Here is a 16,747-nt window from a genome sequence, read left to right as displayed (position 1 = left end):
GCACTCTCGCATCTGAATCAGAAGATTGTGGGTTCAAGCCCCACTCCGGGACATGAGCACATCATCTAGGCTGGCATTTTGCTACACTACTGATGGAGTGCTGCACTGTCACAGGTGCCGTCTTTTGGACGAGACGTTAAACCAAGGCCTCGTCTGCCCCCTTAGGGGCGGACATAAAAGATCCCGCAGCACTATTCGAAGAAGAGCAGGGGATGCTTCTGGTGCTCTGGCCAATACTTAGCCCTCAACCAACATCACTAAAACAGACAATCTCATTGCTGTTTGTGGAACAAAAACAACAAGAACTTGTCTTTATATGGCACCTTTAATGTAGTAAAACGTGCCACAGCGTTTATTTATACAGATCCCAAGGGCCTTGCTGCGCACAAATTGGCTGCCACGTTTCTCTACATTACAACAGTAACTACACTTCAAAAGTACTTCATTTGCTGTGTGCTTTAGGGCATCCTGAGGTCATGAAAAATGCTATAGAAATGCAAGTTGTTCTTCAAGATGTTAGCTTAAGTCATTAAGACTTGCAATGTAAGTTGCTGGAGAACCTACTCTGGAGATATTTCATTTTCAGTGTCAAATCTTAGTTACTTGCTTTGAAATCTAGATCTTAACATTGTGAAAGTATTTAAGTATCTCCAGGAGTATTAGAATAAAAAGTAGTCCTGATTCTCAGAAAGCAATGATAAGTAAACGTTGATTCATTGGGGGCATCCTAGTAACAGCACTGGGCTCCCAGCCATGTGGTTTTGTGTTAAATCCAAACTTCAACTTCAGTTTGCTGTATCTGCATTGAAGAAGATTTGTTGGTCCATATCCAGATTTCTGGATGGAGTGCCCTGTGGCATTACACCCCTGTCTCGTGAGAAAACAGAATGAGCAGCAGCACTGTCGGGCAGTGTGCTGCGTTCCTAGCTGAAGGAGAAAGTGTGACAACAGCAGCGAACAGCCTGAAACAGAAAAGGGACTCGTTGGTTGACAGATTTGTGTTGCTTTTTCATTGCCAGGAACTTTATTTTCATTCCCATGTCTAACATGAACCCTTCAAAATGAGAGAAATAAGGTAGATTGACAGCAACATATATAAATAAAGTGGTCTTTCGAAACCAAGTACCTATTTTCTGTATGCTTCCGTTTGCAGGTAACTTGTCACGTTCTACAGTGGAATGTTAAAAGGCAGTCTGGTCGTTTTTTTTGTTTGTTTGTTTTGAAATTTAGAAATATTGAACTTGCCTTTAAGTAAAACTTGAAATGTCACTGTGCATATGAATGCCTTGATGTCTCTGTTTCAGGTCTCCACTCTGGATGGTGTTCTTGAAGTGCGGAATGAGCATTTTTGGACCCTAGGATTTGGAACTCTGGTATGACCCTTATAAATAGAATATGAATTTAGCTCTGTAGCAGCAAATGTTATCATTTTTAAATGATAAAGTTCTCTTAGTTGATGATGGTTACGCATTGAATATAATCTGAACTATATTTCCCTGTCCCTCTGTGTAACATAGTAATACAGGTAGACTATCCTTTATCCGAAAACCTTGGGACCAGCTGTGTTTTGGTTTTCGGAATTTTTCGGATTTCAGAAGGTTTTCACCTCCGTATCTGACAACAAACACTGTTGCTTAGCAACAGCTTGTAAACACTCGGGCCCTGCCTTGGAAGCGTCTCTGAAGCTGTTGCTAAGCTACAGAGACTCTTTCCACAGCCTGTTTTAAAAAAATGCTAGGGGGAAGTAAAAAAATGCTAGGGGAAGAAAAAAAAACTAATAAAACGGCTGCTGATTTCTGCCGTTAGATCGAGGTTTCCGGCTCCCCCTGCTCCGTATTTGAATTCCTTGACTTAGCGGGGGTCTGGGGCTCGACTGCCGCCGCCAGTTGTGGGAAAGCTGGATATCGGCTGACTCCTACACTAAGCTGGCCCGCAAATCAGGTCGGGGGTGGGGGAAGAAAAGACTATCGGACGGGCCGCTGTATTGTTGGGTTCACTCTCCTGGTACCTCCTTAACACTGCCCGGCTCGGCCTGCGATCTCCTACCCAGGAGGGAACTCTGTGACCCTCTGCCCTGCTCACAGGGAAAGGCAGAGCTCCCGGACCACTCCTGTCATGTTTGGCGCCACTCGGGTCATGTCGTGCGCACGACTTACGCTCCACGAAAATACTTTCGGTTTTTAGAGGTTTTCGGAAGTGCGGATAAAGGATAGTCTACCTGTACTTCATTACTGTAATAAACTCGTTGGGGATAGCTTTATTACTAAATTACTTAAAATACTAAAAACATAAGTTTACATCAGAATTTAAAATAAACCTGTATTTATCCTGCTGTTCCTTTTCTCCTCGTATTCACAGAATCACAGAAACCCCACAGTGCAGATAGAGGCCATTTCGGCCCATCGAGCCTGCACCGACACATATCCCACCCGATCCCTGTAACCCCTACACCAACACATATCCCACCCTATCCCCGTAACCCCACGTATTTAATCCCCCTAACACTAAGGGTCAAGTCTCCCTATATTTTCTCCTATTTTTATTTGAAGTTTTACTTTTACTTTCTTTCTGCTTAATCCTGGAGAAACTCGAGCTCTTCGGCCTGGTAAAGGGTTGACTGAGAGATGACCTCGTATAAAGAAGATCCAGAATCTATTTTCACACCTGTTACTTCAGATTCTCTACTGTTTCTGAGTGTGCGGCGTGTTCGCACTTGATGTGGCCTGAGACATTTCTTCAAGCTAAGCCAAAAAAGTAAGAAAAGGAGGCACAGGTTCAAACTTGTGAAAAGCAAATTTAGGAGTGATGTCAGGGAGTTCGTCACACAAGGAATGATTAATGCCTGGAATGGGCTTCCGGATAGGCTCGTAGAGTCTGTGGATGCGGAGAACTGTAAGTTTTTCCAGATGGAAGAGCTAAGACAGTCAATTAAGCTATATGGAAATGTTGAGGATAATTGTGTTATGAATGCATTGGAACAGAGCACATTGTCCATCCATTGGGTTCTAATACATCAGTATCAGATATTTAACCATTGAATAATACTGCATGGTTCTAGCTGCTTTAATAGCAAATAAAGCACATTTCAAATCGCTGCCAATGTTTTTTTTTCCCCCTGTTGTGTATTTTCCCATGTAATTCTGTTGCATTTGTTTATGTTCCAGCTTGGTGTCAATAAACCATTAAGTCACTGTTTCTCCTCATAGACACACATTGAGCTATGCCATCTCGCATCTCTGTATAAAAATAGATCTTGCAACATTTCAGTTAAATTCACCTGGGAAATGTTTCTAAACAAACAGACTTCATCACAAAACATGTTGTCTGTCTGTATTCACAAATATAGATACACGTTTTTCTTTTTAGTGCCAAATTTAACGATGTAAAAATTATATATTGCATTTGTTTAATTGCGTCCACAAATACATGTTGATGTGAATCAGGTTTTTATTGCGTTATTTGGTATGTATAGCACATATGATACGGAATTGGCTGTAAACAAATGCTTATGTTTGGACCATATTGGAACGTATTTCTGCAGAGCAAAATGTTTAATTACTTGTTGCAAACAATTAGGCCCAAGAGAGAAAATCAGCATCAGAGAGATTGGTCTCAGGCCACATCAAGTGCGAACACGCCGCACACTCAGACACAGTAGAAAATCTGAAGTAACAGGTGTGAAAATAGATTCTGGATCCATTCATTTGTTATATTTGTAACGCACATAATTTCCACTGAAATCCCTCTGCACTTTACCACATGTGAACATCTCTTTATACAGTGCTTATGTTTTGTGCTGCTGTTTCCTGATGCATGATATTTTAATTTTTTATACTCTTCCTCTCCACAATTCTAACTTTTTAATTGTGAAATTTTTGAGTTTCAAAATATTTTTAAGCTCTGCTTTTATCTTTGGATTCACCCAAAAAGCTGATTAGTATACAGGAAACTTTGGTTTATCCGGAGGTTGTATGTCCGGAATACTCGATCTAACGGCAAAAATCAGGAGCCGTTTTCTATAAGTTGTTTTTTAGTTCTCGTTCTTTTTTTTTCCCCCAGTCAGGCACTGCAAGGTCTGTAGCTATAGCAACAGCTTCAGCTAGAGACGCTTGCAGCTGCAGCCGACTCTTTAGAAGCTGTTGCTAAGCAACAGTGTTTGTCGTCAGATACGGAGATGAAAACCTCCGTATGCTTCAACATTAACTTTGTATGTCCGGCAGTTTTGATAGATCGGCAACACGCCGGTCCTGTCGGTGCCGGATATTACAAAGTTTCCTGTATAACACTTGTGGCGCTGGGTGGAAAATGTTTAATTTCCTAGCTCTAACACCACCTGTATTAAAGAGCCAGAGTTTGCTTCGGTCATTGTTTCCATATGTCTCACAATTTTCTCTGATAGTGTAGCTGAGAAGGACTAGGTGACGTGGTGATGGATAGCTGGAATTTACAAATTAAAATTGCAGCTCCTATCATGGCACCTTAGTGTAAATGGAAACCGCTAAAGTGGTATCACTTATGCTAAGAAGAATGGGTAAAACCTGTGGCATTCTGATATCTGTCTCCTCCATAGCTACACTATAGACGCCAAATGCAGCCTACAAAACCCTCTCGTGCCCACTGGCTTATCCTGTTTGTAGAAACACAAAAGATTGTAGTATCCAAGAAGTTGCACCACGTTGTCTTTGGCTACCTTCAGTGTTAGCTTCGCTCAGTTGAAGGGACACTTGCCTCTGAGTCAGATACTGATGAGTTAGAGTCCCATTGCAAAACTTGAGCACATAATTCAGGCTGACCCTTCAATGCAGCACTATGGGGAATTTTGCATTGTTGAAATGTAGGCAAATGTGCACAGCAAGGTCCCACAAGCAGCATTGTGATTAATGTCCAGATAATCTGTTAGTGGTGTTCATGGTTTATCCTTTTTTCACCCCACTGGTCCTTTTATATAATTTCTGTTTTTAAAGAATTGTAGAAAATTATCTGGTGAGTATTCTGCTATTTAATAATGAAGCTTGCTAAAGTGCTCTGCTGCTTAAAGCGCTAACCTACTTAAGTATTCCAAACTATAGACCATCTAGGCTTGGTGACTTAGCGGCCCAGGCCCCCGCCCCTGTCTGGGGTGCATCTCTGGCAGGACAGGGCTTCCATACAAACCCAGCCGTATTTCCAGCGCCGTGATCATTTGCATATGGGAGGTGGGCTCCCTGGCAACTCCCAGCAGGTTACCCCAGCCTGGGGGTGGAGACTTGCTGCTGCAGGCTTTGGAGGCTTCTGCTGCATGAGAAAGAAATGGCCAGTGAGTTGTCTAATTGAATTTTTTTTTAACCTAAAAAAAATTCAAATGTAATTAATGTGCCTGTGCATGGCGGCACTCTGAAAGTGCTTGCACAGGCCTCTTCAGTTTTTGCCCCAGGGTCCCTGCCACTGATCTCTGTCAGGCCTGACAGGTGGCCCCCCACATCAAGTGTTCCACGAGTGCAAAGGGTGGGAACCACAGCATCTCTTTACCATATGCCTGTCAACATAGGGGCCGACACGGATTCCCCTGTCAGAACTTGCTCCATGGAAAACAGCGAGTTGTTTTCCACCTCCACCCGGGCCAGATCCAACGGAAAATCATCTGGGGTGTGAGGTAGGGTGCAAAGCCCAGATCATCAACTAGAAATCCTATAACCCTTTTAATGCTGTTGCTTTTTAGTGTGTGATATATATCCCTGTAGTCCTTCCTTCCTCGTCTAAATACAGAGCCACAATATTGAAGTATTTCTAGCATTCTTTCATTCTATACTATAAAATGGTCTTCATCCCATAGAAGTCTCTGCCATTCTTTAACCTTTTGCTTTGAATGTGGCAACTAAGTCATTGCAATTACCACATCCTTTCAACTTCCCTTTTTGCTTCTCTTTGCTTTTTGCTTGTCTCCTTTACAACTTTCCTCAATTTAATAATCTGCTTCCTTCTCAGATTTTAGAATAAATATTTATTCATGTAACTAACTGTACAAATAGAATAGCTTCCTATCTAGACTAGCTGATTCTTGTTTGTATGCTGCTTTATTGTACCATCTGTGTCAGCTGCATTCACTGGATTTGTTTATTGTTTGTGAATCTTAAGTTTGCAATTTGTCTGTTTTGTACACATGTATGTGCCATATCCTGGAAATTTGTCCCACTGGGTCATAAAACAAAGTACAATAACATGTTATGCAGAGCAAAAAAAATGAAAAATATTATGAGTCCTATACCACAGTGGAGTGCTCTGGCTCAGGAGCATTGAAAAACCGTCAGGATCATTCCTATCCCACAGAAGTGCACCTTCTGGTAACTGATTACAGTGAATAGAGATTGGCTTCAGAAAAATCTGTTGCTTGCAGTTTTCCCCTCTCGAAACCTGAAACTGTTTGCCTTGATTTCAAAATTCTCATCCTTGTTTTCAAATCCCTCCATGGCCTCGCCCCTCCCTCTCTGTAATCTCCTTCAGCCCCTCCCACCCTTCCCGGAGATATCTGCGCTCCTCTAATTCTGCTCCCTTGAGCATCCCTGATTATAATCGCTCAACCATTGGCGGCCGTGCCTTCAGCTGCCAAGGCCCTAAGCTCTGGAACTCCCTCCCTAAACCTCTCTGCCTCTCTTTCCTCCTTTTAAGATGCTCCTTAAAACCTACTGCTTTAACCAAGCTTTTGGTCATTTGCCCTAATTTCTTCTTACGTGGCTCGGTGTCAAATTTTTGTCTTATAATGCTCCTGTGAAGCGCCTCGAGACGCTTTACTACGTTATACGTGCTATATAAGTACAAGTTGTTGTGATAGCATGTCAAAATCACAAGGGGAGGATGGAAAAGAAAAGAAATATAAAATGATGTGGTAGTGAAAAAATGAAAAATTCAAACCCTTTTGTACTCATTGAAATTCTGAAAATGACTTTGCACTCTTTTTAAAGAAAGGTGGGGCCAATTAGGGACCAAAAAGGAGATGATCTTGTGGAGGCAGAGGGCATGGCTGAGAAACTGTATCAGTACTTTGCATCCGTCTTCACTAGAGAAGAGGATGCTGCCAATATAGCAGTAAAGGAGGAGGCAGTAGTGATATTTGATAGGATAAAAATAGATTATGAGGAGATACTTAAAAGATTGGCAGTCCTCAAAGTCAGGGTGGGAAAATTATTGGAAAAAATTCTGAGGGACAGGATAAATCTTCATTTAGAAAGATACGGATTAATCAGGGACAGTCAGCATGGATTTGTTGAGGGAAGGTCGTGTCTGACTAACTTGATTGAATTTTTTGAGGAGGTAACAAGGAGGGTCGATGAGGGGTAGTGCATTTGATGTAGTCTATATGGATTTGAGCAAGACTTTTGATGAGGTCCCGCATGAAAGTAAAAATCCATGGGATCCAAGGCAAAGTAGCAAGTTGGATCCAAAATTGGCTCAGAGGCAGGAAACAAAGGGTAATGGTCAAAGGTTGTTTTTGTGACGAAGGCTGTTTCCAGTGGGGTTCCGCAGGGCTCAGTACTCGGTCCTTTGCTTTTTGTGGTATATATCAATGATTTGGACTTGAATGTAGGAAGTATGATTAAGAAGTTTGCAGATGATACAGAAATTGTCTGTGTGGTTGATGATGAAGAAGAAAGCTGTAGACTGCAGGAAGATATCAATGGACTGGTCTGGTGGGCAGAACAGTGGCAAATGGAATTCAATCTGGAGAAGTGTGAGGTAATGCATTTGGGAAGGGCTAACAAGGCAAGGGAATACACAATAAATGGTAGGACACTGAGAAGTACAGAGGATCAGAGGGACCTTGGAGTGCATGTCCACAGATCCCTAAAGGTAACAGAACAAAAGAAAGAAAGACTTGCATTTATATAGTGCCTTTCACGACCACCGGACGTCTCAAAGCGCTTTACAGCCAATGAAGTACCTTTTGAAGTGGAGCCACTGTTGTAATGTGGGAAAGGTGATAACCAGGTAGATAAGGTGGTTAAGAAGGCATACATACGGGATACTTGCCTTTATTAGCCGAGGCATAGAATATAAGAGCAGGGAGGTTATGCGTGAACTGTATAAAATGCTAATTAGGCCGCAGCTAGAATACTGCTTGCAGTTCTGGTCACCACATTACAGGAAAGATGTGATTGCACTAGACGGGGTGCAGAGGAGATTTACGAGGATGTTGCCTGGGCTGGGGAATTTTAGCAATGAGGAAAGATTGGATAGGCTGGGGTTTTCTTTGGCACAGAGGAGGCTGAGGGGAGACCTAATTGAGGGGTATAAAATTATGAGGGGCCTAGATAAGAGTGGACAGGAAGGACCTATTTCCCTTAGCAGGGTCAATAACCAGGGGGCATAGATTTAAAGTAATTGGTAGGAGGTTTAGAGGAGATTTGAGAAGAAATGTTTTCACCCAGAGGGTGGTGGGGGTCTGGAACTCACTGCCTGAAAGGGTGGTAGAGGCGCAAACCCTCATCACATTTAAAAAGTACTTGGATATGCTCTTAAAGTGCTGTAACCTACAAGGCTACGGACCAAGTGCTGGAAAGTGAGATTAGGGTGGATAGCTCTTTGTCGGCCGGCACGGACAAGATGGGCCAAATGGCAGCCTCCTGTGCTGTAAATTTCTATGATTCAAAGTAGAAAAGTCACCCGGTCCAGATGGGATGCATCCTAGGTTACTGAGGGAAGTACGGGTAGAAATTGTGGAGGCACTGGAGGATTATAATTGTTACACCCCTGTTCAAAAAAGGGAGAGGGATAAACCTAGAACTTACAGGCCAGTCAGCCTAATGTTAGTGGTGGGGAAAGTTTTAGAGACAATAATCTGGGACAAAATTAATTGGAATTTGGAAAAGTATGGATTACTAAATGAAAGTTAGCTCGGATTTATTAAAGGCAAATCGCGTTTGACTAGCGTGGTCGTGTTTTTTGATGAAGCAACAGAGGGTTGATGAGAGTGCGGTTGATATTGTGTATATGGATTTTCAAAAGGTGTACCACGTAATAGACTTGTTAGCAAAATTAAAACCCATTGGATTAAAAGGACAGTGGCAGCATGGATACAAAATTGGCTAAGGGACAGAGAGTAGCGGTGAATGGTTGGTTGTTTTTTAGACTGGAGGGAGATAGTGGTATTCCCCAGGGGTCGGTATTAGGACCACTGCTCTTTTTGATACATATTAATGCCCTAGACTTGGGTGTACAGGGCATAATTTCAAAGTTTGCAGATGATACGAAACTCGGAAATGTGGTAAACATTGAGGCAGATAGGAACAGACTTCAAGAGGACATAGACAGACTGGTGAAATGGGCAGACGCATGACAGATGAAATTTAATGCAGACAAATGTGAAGTGATGCATTTTGGTAGGAAGAATGAGGAGAGGCAATATGAACTAAATGGTACAATTTTAAAGACGGGGGAACAAGTTGAGAAGGTTGTTATAAGCATCCTTGGCTTTATTAACAGAGGAATAGAGTACAAAAGCAAGGAAGTTATGCTGAACCTTTATAAAACACTAGTTAGGCCTCAGCTGGAGTATTGTGTTCAATTCTGGGCTCCACACTTTAGGAAGGATGTCAAGGCCTTGGAGAGGATGCAGAAGAGATTTGCTAGAATGGTACCAGGGATGATGGACTTCAGTTATGTGGAGAGAAGCTGGGGTTATTGTCCTTGGACCAGAGAAGGTTAAGCGATTTCATGGAGGTGTTCAAAATCATGAATGGTTTTCATAGAAATTTACAGCACAGAAGGCGGCCATTTGGCCCATCGTGTCCGTGCCGTTTTGATAGAGTAAATAAGGAGAAACTGTTTCCAGTGGCAGATGATTCATTAACCAGAGGACACAGATTTAAGACGATTGGCAAAAGAACCAGAGGCGACATGAGGAAACATTTATTTACGCAGAGTGGTGTTGTGGCCTGGAATCCATGGCCTGAAAGGGCGATGGAAGCAGATTCAGTAGTAACATTCAAAAGAGAATTGGATAAATACTTGAAGGGAAAACAATTACAGGGCTATGGGGAAAGAGCAGGGGATGGGATTAATTGGATAGCTCTACTAAAGAGCCGGCACAAGCAAAATGGGTTGAATGGCCTCTTTGTGCTGATCATTTTATGACACTACGGCCCGGATTTTGCAGTCAGTGGCAAAGGAATGACGCTCGCCGTTGACAGCTGCCCACAAAGTTTTGAACGACTTTAGAGTGCAGACTTCTTCTAATCTGGTGTCTCTTCCAGCACGGCGCCCTCTACCGGGCATTTGAGGTGTCTGTGAGCAGGCCAAGAAACAGCGATGCTCTTCAACCAATCAGATTGAAGGATCCTCGCAGAGTCCAAACCAGGCAGTATAAAGCAGGAAATATAAATTAGATTTAAATGATTTACAGAAAACAAAATAAAGATTGGGAAATACAGATGGGGTTAAGAGAGAGAGAGAGATAAAAGAGAGATAGAAAAAGTAACAACAAAAATTCTTTTTATTTTTTTAAAATCTCCAACACTAATTTTCTTCTGAGGGAATGACACGCCACACTTATAAAATTAATTTTTCAGGGCTAGAGAGGTTGTTTGGTAGTAATTATCACTTATCATGCCATTAAAAACTCACTTACTCCTGAATGCTCCATCCCTAATTTTTTCAGCTGGGGAATTAGTGGACAAGTACAGCAAGTTCACACCGTTGCAGTTATTTCAATGCCGAGTCTTATCAGCGAGGGCTGCAACAGCACACCCTGTGGAGGAGCAGGGTATCTCTGACAGCAACTTCCGTATTGCCATGTTTAACTGCGCATGTGCGGACGCCAGAAGTTGCTGTCCTGTTTACCCCGTAATAACAGTGAGCGCTGATAGCCTCACCGTTATCATTACTGCAAAATCCGGGCCATATATGACTCTAAAATGGACCCCAGACTGCATGATATTTCCTCAGCTCCAGCTGGAGGTTGAATATGACTTGTTCAGATTGGGATATGTCCCAAAGTTGTTCGGCCACATATTTGTTGTGGAGAGGGCTGCACACTGCCAGTGTAGGGAGGAAGAAAAGAGACGTGCATGCTCTTCAACTAGCAGCAGATGCTGTGCTAACCTGCCTGCTGCAGGAGGTCAGGAGAACCCCCACAGAAGCTTTTGGATAAGACATTAAACAAAGGCCCTGCCTACCTGCTAAAGTTCATGTAAAAGATGCTATGACGCTATGCTAAGAAGAGCAGGGAATTCTCCTGGTGTTCTAATCAGCAATCCTTCCCCCAACCAACACCACCACAAACTGATTACAATGAACTCCTGTTAATTCAGTTGTTTCTACTCAAAAAAAATAAAAAATAAAAATAAAATTAAAAAAATAAATAAAAATAAAATAAATAAATCAAATGATCTAGTAATTCAAATTAAGCAATGTCAATAAAGCAACACAAGGCCTTTATTACACTCTTGAAAACTCTGGTTCAGGGCTGAAATCTAATTGCATATTACTGCACACTTATTGCAACTGATTTGTTTATGCACACGAGGCTTAATTTGTGACTGGTATGTACATCTTTTTAAACTAATAAATACAGGCTACACAAGCAGAACAATGGGGCTACCTGACTCCTTCCATGAGTCGGGAAGACCTGATCATTTGACTTGCCTCATGAGAAGAATGAACGGGTTGTTCTAATATTTTGCCTTGCATATTTTGTTTCTACCACAGCTGGAGTCATTTTATTTTTCAAATTTGTATTGGAAATTTACACAGGTGCAGAGGCACTTCTTAATACACTCACATTATTCATGTTGGCTCTTTCTGAACACGACGGGCTGCATTTGCAAACTCCACTAAACAGTATTCACTTCCTGTAATTTGTATCCCTGAGTGTTTGTTTTGTAAATCATTCACTGTTGTTAATAACATTTCCTATCTCGGGTGGTAAGTATGGTGTCACTGGGACAGTTCCATATCTCAGGCTGTAAGTATGGTGTCACTAGGGCAGTTCCATATCTCAGGCACCAGGTATGCAGTCACTGAGACAGTTCCATACCTCAGACAGCAGGTATGCAGTCACTGGGGCAGTTCCATATCTCGGGCTGCAGGTATGGAGTCTCTGGGACAGTTCCATATCTCAGGCTGTAAGTGCAGTACGGTAGTCTAGTAGTTATGTAACTGGATTCGTAATCCTGAGGCCTGGGTTCAAATCCCACCATGGTAGTTTGAGAACTTGAATTCAGTTTTAAATATCTGAAATCGCTGGTATCAGTAAAAGTGACCAAATGTTGGAATTGTCAGAGGGGGAAAAAAATGGTTCACCAATGTCCTTTAGGCAAGGACACATGCCGTCCGGGCTGGCCTATATTGAAGTTCAATCCCACGCCCAACATGGTTGATGTCTAACTGCCCTCTGAAGTGGCCTAGCAAGCCACTCAAGTTGTATGAATTTGCTACCAGTGATTGAAGAAGGCCCAGCACTACCTTCTCGGGGCAACTAGGGATAAGAACATAAGAATTAGGAGCAGGAGTAGGCTATACAGACCTTCGAGCCTGCCCGGCCATTTAATAAGATCATGGATGATCTTCAACCTCAACTCCACTTGCCCGACGGTTCCCAAATCCCTTGATTTCCCTAGAACCCAAAAATCTATCTATCTCAGCCTTGAATATACTCAACGACTCCGCATCCACAGCCCTTTGGGGTCGAGAATTCCAAAGATTCACAACCCCCTGAGTGAAGAAATTCCTCCTCATCTCAGTCTTAAATGGCCAAGCCCTTATCCTGAGACTATGCCCCCTCGTTCTAGACTCTCCAGCCAGGGGAAACAACCTCTCTGCATCTACCCGGTCAATCTCTCTCAGAATCTTTTATATTTCAATGAGATCACCTCTCATTCTTCTAAACTCCAGAGAGTATAGGCCCAATCTACTCAATCTCTTCTCATAGGACAACCCTCTCATCCCAGAGATCAATCTAGTGAACCTTCGTTGCACCGCCTCTAAGGCATGCATGTCCTTTCTCAGATAAGGAGACCGAAACTGTGCACAGTACTCCAGATGTGGTCTCACTAAAGCCCTGTATAATTGTAGTAAGACTTCCTTACTCTTGTACTCCCAAACCCCTTGCAATAAAGGCCAACATGCCATTTGCCTTCATAATTGCTTGCTGTACCTGCTTTGTGCTTCCAATATGAAAACACCTAAATCTCTCTGAACACCAACATTTAATAGTTTCTTTGTACAATCCTTTTGCTTTGTACAATCATACCTTTTGTCATCTAATCTCTCCTGCCTTCCACCCGATCACAGACCTTCCCTTTTGTTCTTTCCTCCCCTCCCCCTTTCCCTGCCCCTGCACTTGCTTAAAATCTGTTACATCTCTAACATTTTCCAGTTCTGACGAAAGGTCATCGACCTGAAACGTTAACTCTGTTTCTCTCTCCACAGATGCCGCCTGACCTGCTGAGTATTTCCAGCATTTTCTGTTTTTATTTCAGATTTCCAGCATCTGCAGTAATTTGCTTTTGTTTTGATTTAATAGTTTCTCACCATTAAAAAAAATATTGTTTTTTCTATTCTTCCAACCATAACCTCACATTCCCCCACATTGTACTCCATCTGCCACCTTATTGCCCACTCACGTAACCTGTCGATATCCCTTTCAGGCTCTTTGTGTCCTCCTCACAGCTTACTTTCCCACCTAGCTTTGTATTGTCGCAAACTTGGATACATTGCACTCGGCCCCTTCATCCAAGTAATTCATATAAGTTGTAAATAGCTGAGGCCCAAGCACTGATCCTTGCGGCACCCCACTAGTTACAGCCTACCAACCGGAAAATGACCCATTTATCCCTACACTCTTTTTTCTATTCATTAACCAATCCTCTATCCATGCTAATATATTACCCCCAACCCCATGAGCCCTTATCTTGCGTATCAACCTTTTATGTGGCACCTTATCGAATGCCTTTTGAAAACCCAAATATACTACATCCACTGGTTCCCCTTTATCTACCCTGCTAGTTACATCCTCAAAAAACTCTAATAAATTAGTTAAATATGATTTCCCTTTCATAAAACCATGTTGACTCTGCCTAATCAGAAAAAACAGAATATTTTTTAAATGGTGATTTTCTAAGTGCCCTGTTACCACTTCCTTAATAATGGATTCCAGCATTTTCCCAATGACTGATGTCAGGTTAACTGGCCTGTAGTTCCCTGTTTTCTCTCTCCCTCCTTTCTTGAATAGCGGATTACATTCGCTACATTCTAATCTGCTGGCAGCGTTCTAGAATCTAGGGAATTTTGGAAAATCACAACCAATGCATCCACTATCTCTGCAGCCACCTCTTTTAGAACCCTAGGATGTAGGCCATCAGGTCATAGAGTCATAACGGCACAGAAGGAGGCCATTCGGCCCATCGAGTCTGTGCCGGCTCTCTGTAGAGCAATCCAGTCAGTCCCGTTCCCCCGCTCTATCCCCGTAGCCCTGCAAGTTTATTTCCCTCAAGTGCCTATCCAGTCTCCCCTTGAAAACATTGTGTGTGTCCGCTTCCACCACTTCCTTTGGCAGCGAGTTCCAGGTCCTCGCCACTCGCTGCGTAAAAAAGTTTTTCCTCACATCCCCCTTGTCGCTCTTGCCCAAAACCTTAAATCTGTGTCCCCTAGTCCTTGTGCCATCAACTAGTTGGGAACAGCCTTTCCCCGTCTAGCCTATCCAAACCCATCATAATCTTGTACACCTCTATCAGATCACCCCTCAACCTCCTTTGCTCTAATGAAAACAAATCCAGCTTCTCCAACCTGTCCTTGTAGCTAAGATCCCCCATCCCCAGAACCATTCTGGTAAATCTCCTCTGCACCCTCTCAAGTGCCTTCCCATCCTTCCTAAAGTATGGTCCAGAGGATTTGTCCGCGTTTAGTCCCATTAGTTTCTCGAGTACTTTTTCTCTACTGATATTAATTACTTTAAGTTCCTCACTCTTATTAGCCCCATGCTTCCCCACTATTTTTGGTATGTTTTTTGTGTCTTCTACTGTGAAGACAGATACAAAATATTTGTTTAAAGTCTCTGCCATTTCCTTATTCTACATTATAATTTCACCTGTCTCAGCCGCTAAGGGACCAACGCATCCTTTTCCTACTTTCTTCCTTTTTACATACTTGTAAAAGCTCTTACAATATGTTTTTATATTTCTTGCTAGTTTACTCCCAATCTATTTTCCTTTTTTATCAATTTTTTCGTCATCCTTTGCTGGTTTCTAAAGCTCTCAATCAGCAGACTTACTACTATTCTTCGCAACATTATAAGCCTTTTCTTTTAATCTTCCTTAACTTCTTTCGTTAGCCACGGATGGCTCACTTTTCCTGTGGAGTTTTTATTTCTCAATGGAATGTAAATTCGTTGAGAATTTTGGATTATTTCTTTAAATGTTTGCCACTGCTTATCTACCATAATGCCTTTTAATCTAATTTCCCAATCTACCTTAAACAACCCGGCCCTCATACCTATGTAATTGGCTTTATTTAAGTTTAAGACTCTCATTTCCGACTAAAGTATTTCACTCTCGGATGGGCAATAAATGGCGACCTTGCCAGTGACACTCACATTCTGTGATGGAATTTTTTTTTAATTGCTGGCTGAATGTGTAGCGCTTTTGTTACAGTTCCTTACCACAGGGTTCAACTGCTCCAGTTTCATGCTGCAGATTGTCAGTATGGGACTAATCTGACCGTTTCCTACTGCAGGCTGCAAGTATGATATCACTGCAAATATGGTACTCTTAGGACCTTTCCATGCTGGTATTCTTGCTACAGTTGCATATCACAGGCTCTACGTAATACTGCAATAAAGCATCTCAATACAGCACTTTACAGAAACGGGCGATTAGCTTACTCTTGCAGTGCTACTACATGCTTATAAATCATCACACTGGAATGCAATAAATATTTTACTTTTCATAAAATATCTAAACACTTTTTTTTTAAGTATTTGAAGACAAACTCATAACTGAAGATTATTGATATGGCAAAGAGCTCAAGCTATTAACACTTAGCAAGTTAACACTAGCACAGCCTGAAAGAGAATAAACAAATAATTGTGCCTATGGGGAATTTGAGAGATTTACTTGGATATGTCTGGTCATGTTCTGTCACTTGGATACAGTCACAGCTCCTGAAAATAGAGCCTGTGCAGCGTCAGTTAATACTGTCCCAAGTGGGCTACCATAGCTGTACTTCAGATGGGGAAGTAGATGTGCTGTCCTCAGGTGTGTTTAGCACATCAACAACAAACACTCTTGATAATGCATGTTGAGGCACTCTAGGGAAGTCCTACACAAACATATATTTTGTTTCCAGCCTTTAAGCAGTGTAGCGTTCTAACAAAACGGTGGCCTTGAGGGAGCAGGGATCCCTGGGTGACTGTGAGGTAAGCGTTTTGTTTCATTTTGTTGGCTGTGCAGTGTAAAGCAAAATGGATTCCCAGTAATATTGTTGAGTCAAAGTCGCGAAGGTGGCTTATATGGGAAGTTTATATATGTACCCTGTTTGGCTTTTTACATGCCTGAATGGCGGTGACATTTCATAAACTATGCATGTCATGTGTTAATCACAGGTAGTCTGGGACCACCCGTTTGACACTAACGATAATTTTGCATGCACTACGGATGCACGCCAGATACAAGACATTTAATTATATAGGTTGTAAAGAAAAGTGATCCACCAGGATTCATAACCCTCTCATGCTACAATATTACATTATCATGATCTGGTATCTCTTGTAGGGAATGAG

General features: G+C 42.2%; 1 protein-coding gene across 3 annotated transcripts in view; it reads left to right on the top strand.

The window, feature by feature from the left end:
- Positions 1-16,747, top strand: part of slc30a6 (solute carrier family 30 member 6) — a 146,996-nt gene that overhangs the window by 119,865 nt on the left and 10,384 nt on the right. For all 3 annotated transcript variants that reach the window (XM_085980192.1, XM_085980190.1, XM_085980189.1), the window contains one exon: positions 1,305-1,373. In XM_085980192.1, the coding sequence (XP_085836318.1) occupies positions 1,305-1,373 (69 nt within the window). The remainder of the gene's footprint in view (positions 1-1,304; positions 1,374-16,747) is intronic.

This window comes from Somniosus microcephalus, chromosome 3 (assembly GCF_052327205.1).
Source record: "Somniosus microcephalus isolate GS21.2 chromosome 3, FLI_Smic_1.0, whole genome shotgun sequence".
Lineage (NCBI taxonomy): Eukaryota > Metazoa > Chordata > Chondrichthyes > Squaliformes > Somniosidae > Somniosus > Somniosus microcephalus.
The sequence above is the reverse complement of the archived record's forward strand: the minus strand, read 5'-3'. Positions and strand labels throughout refer to the sequence as shown.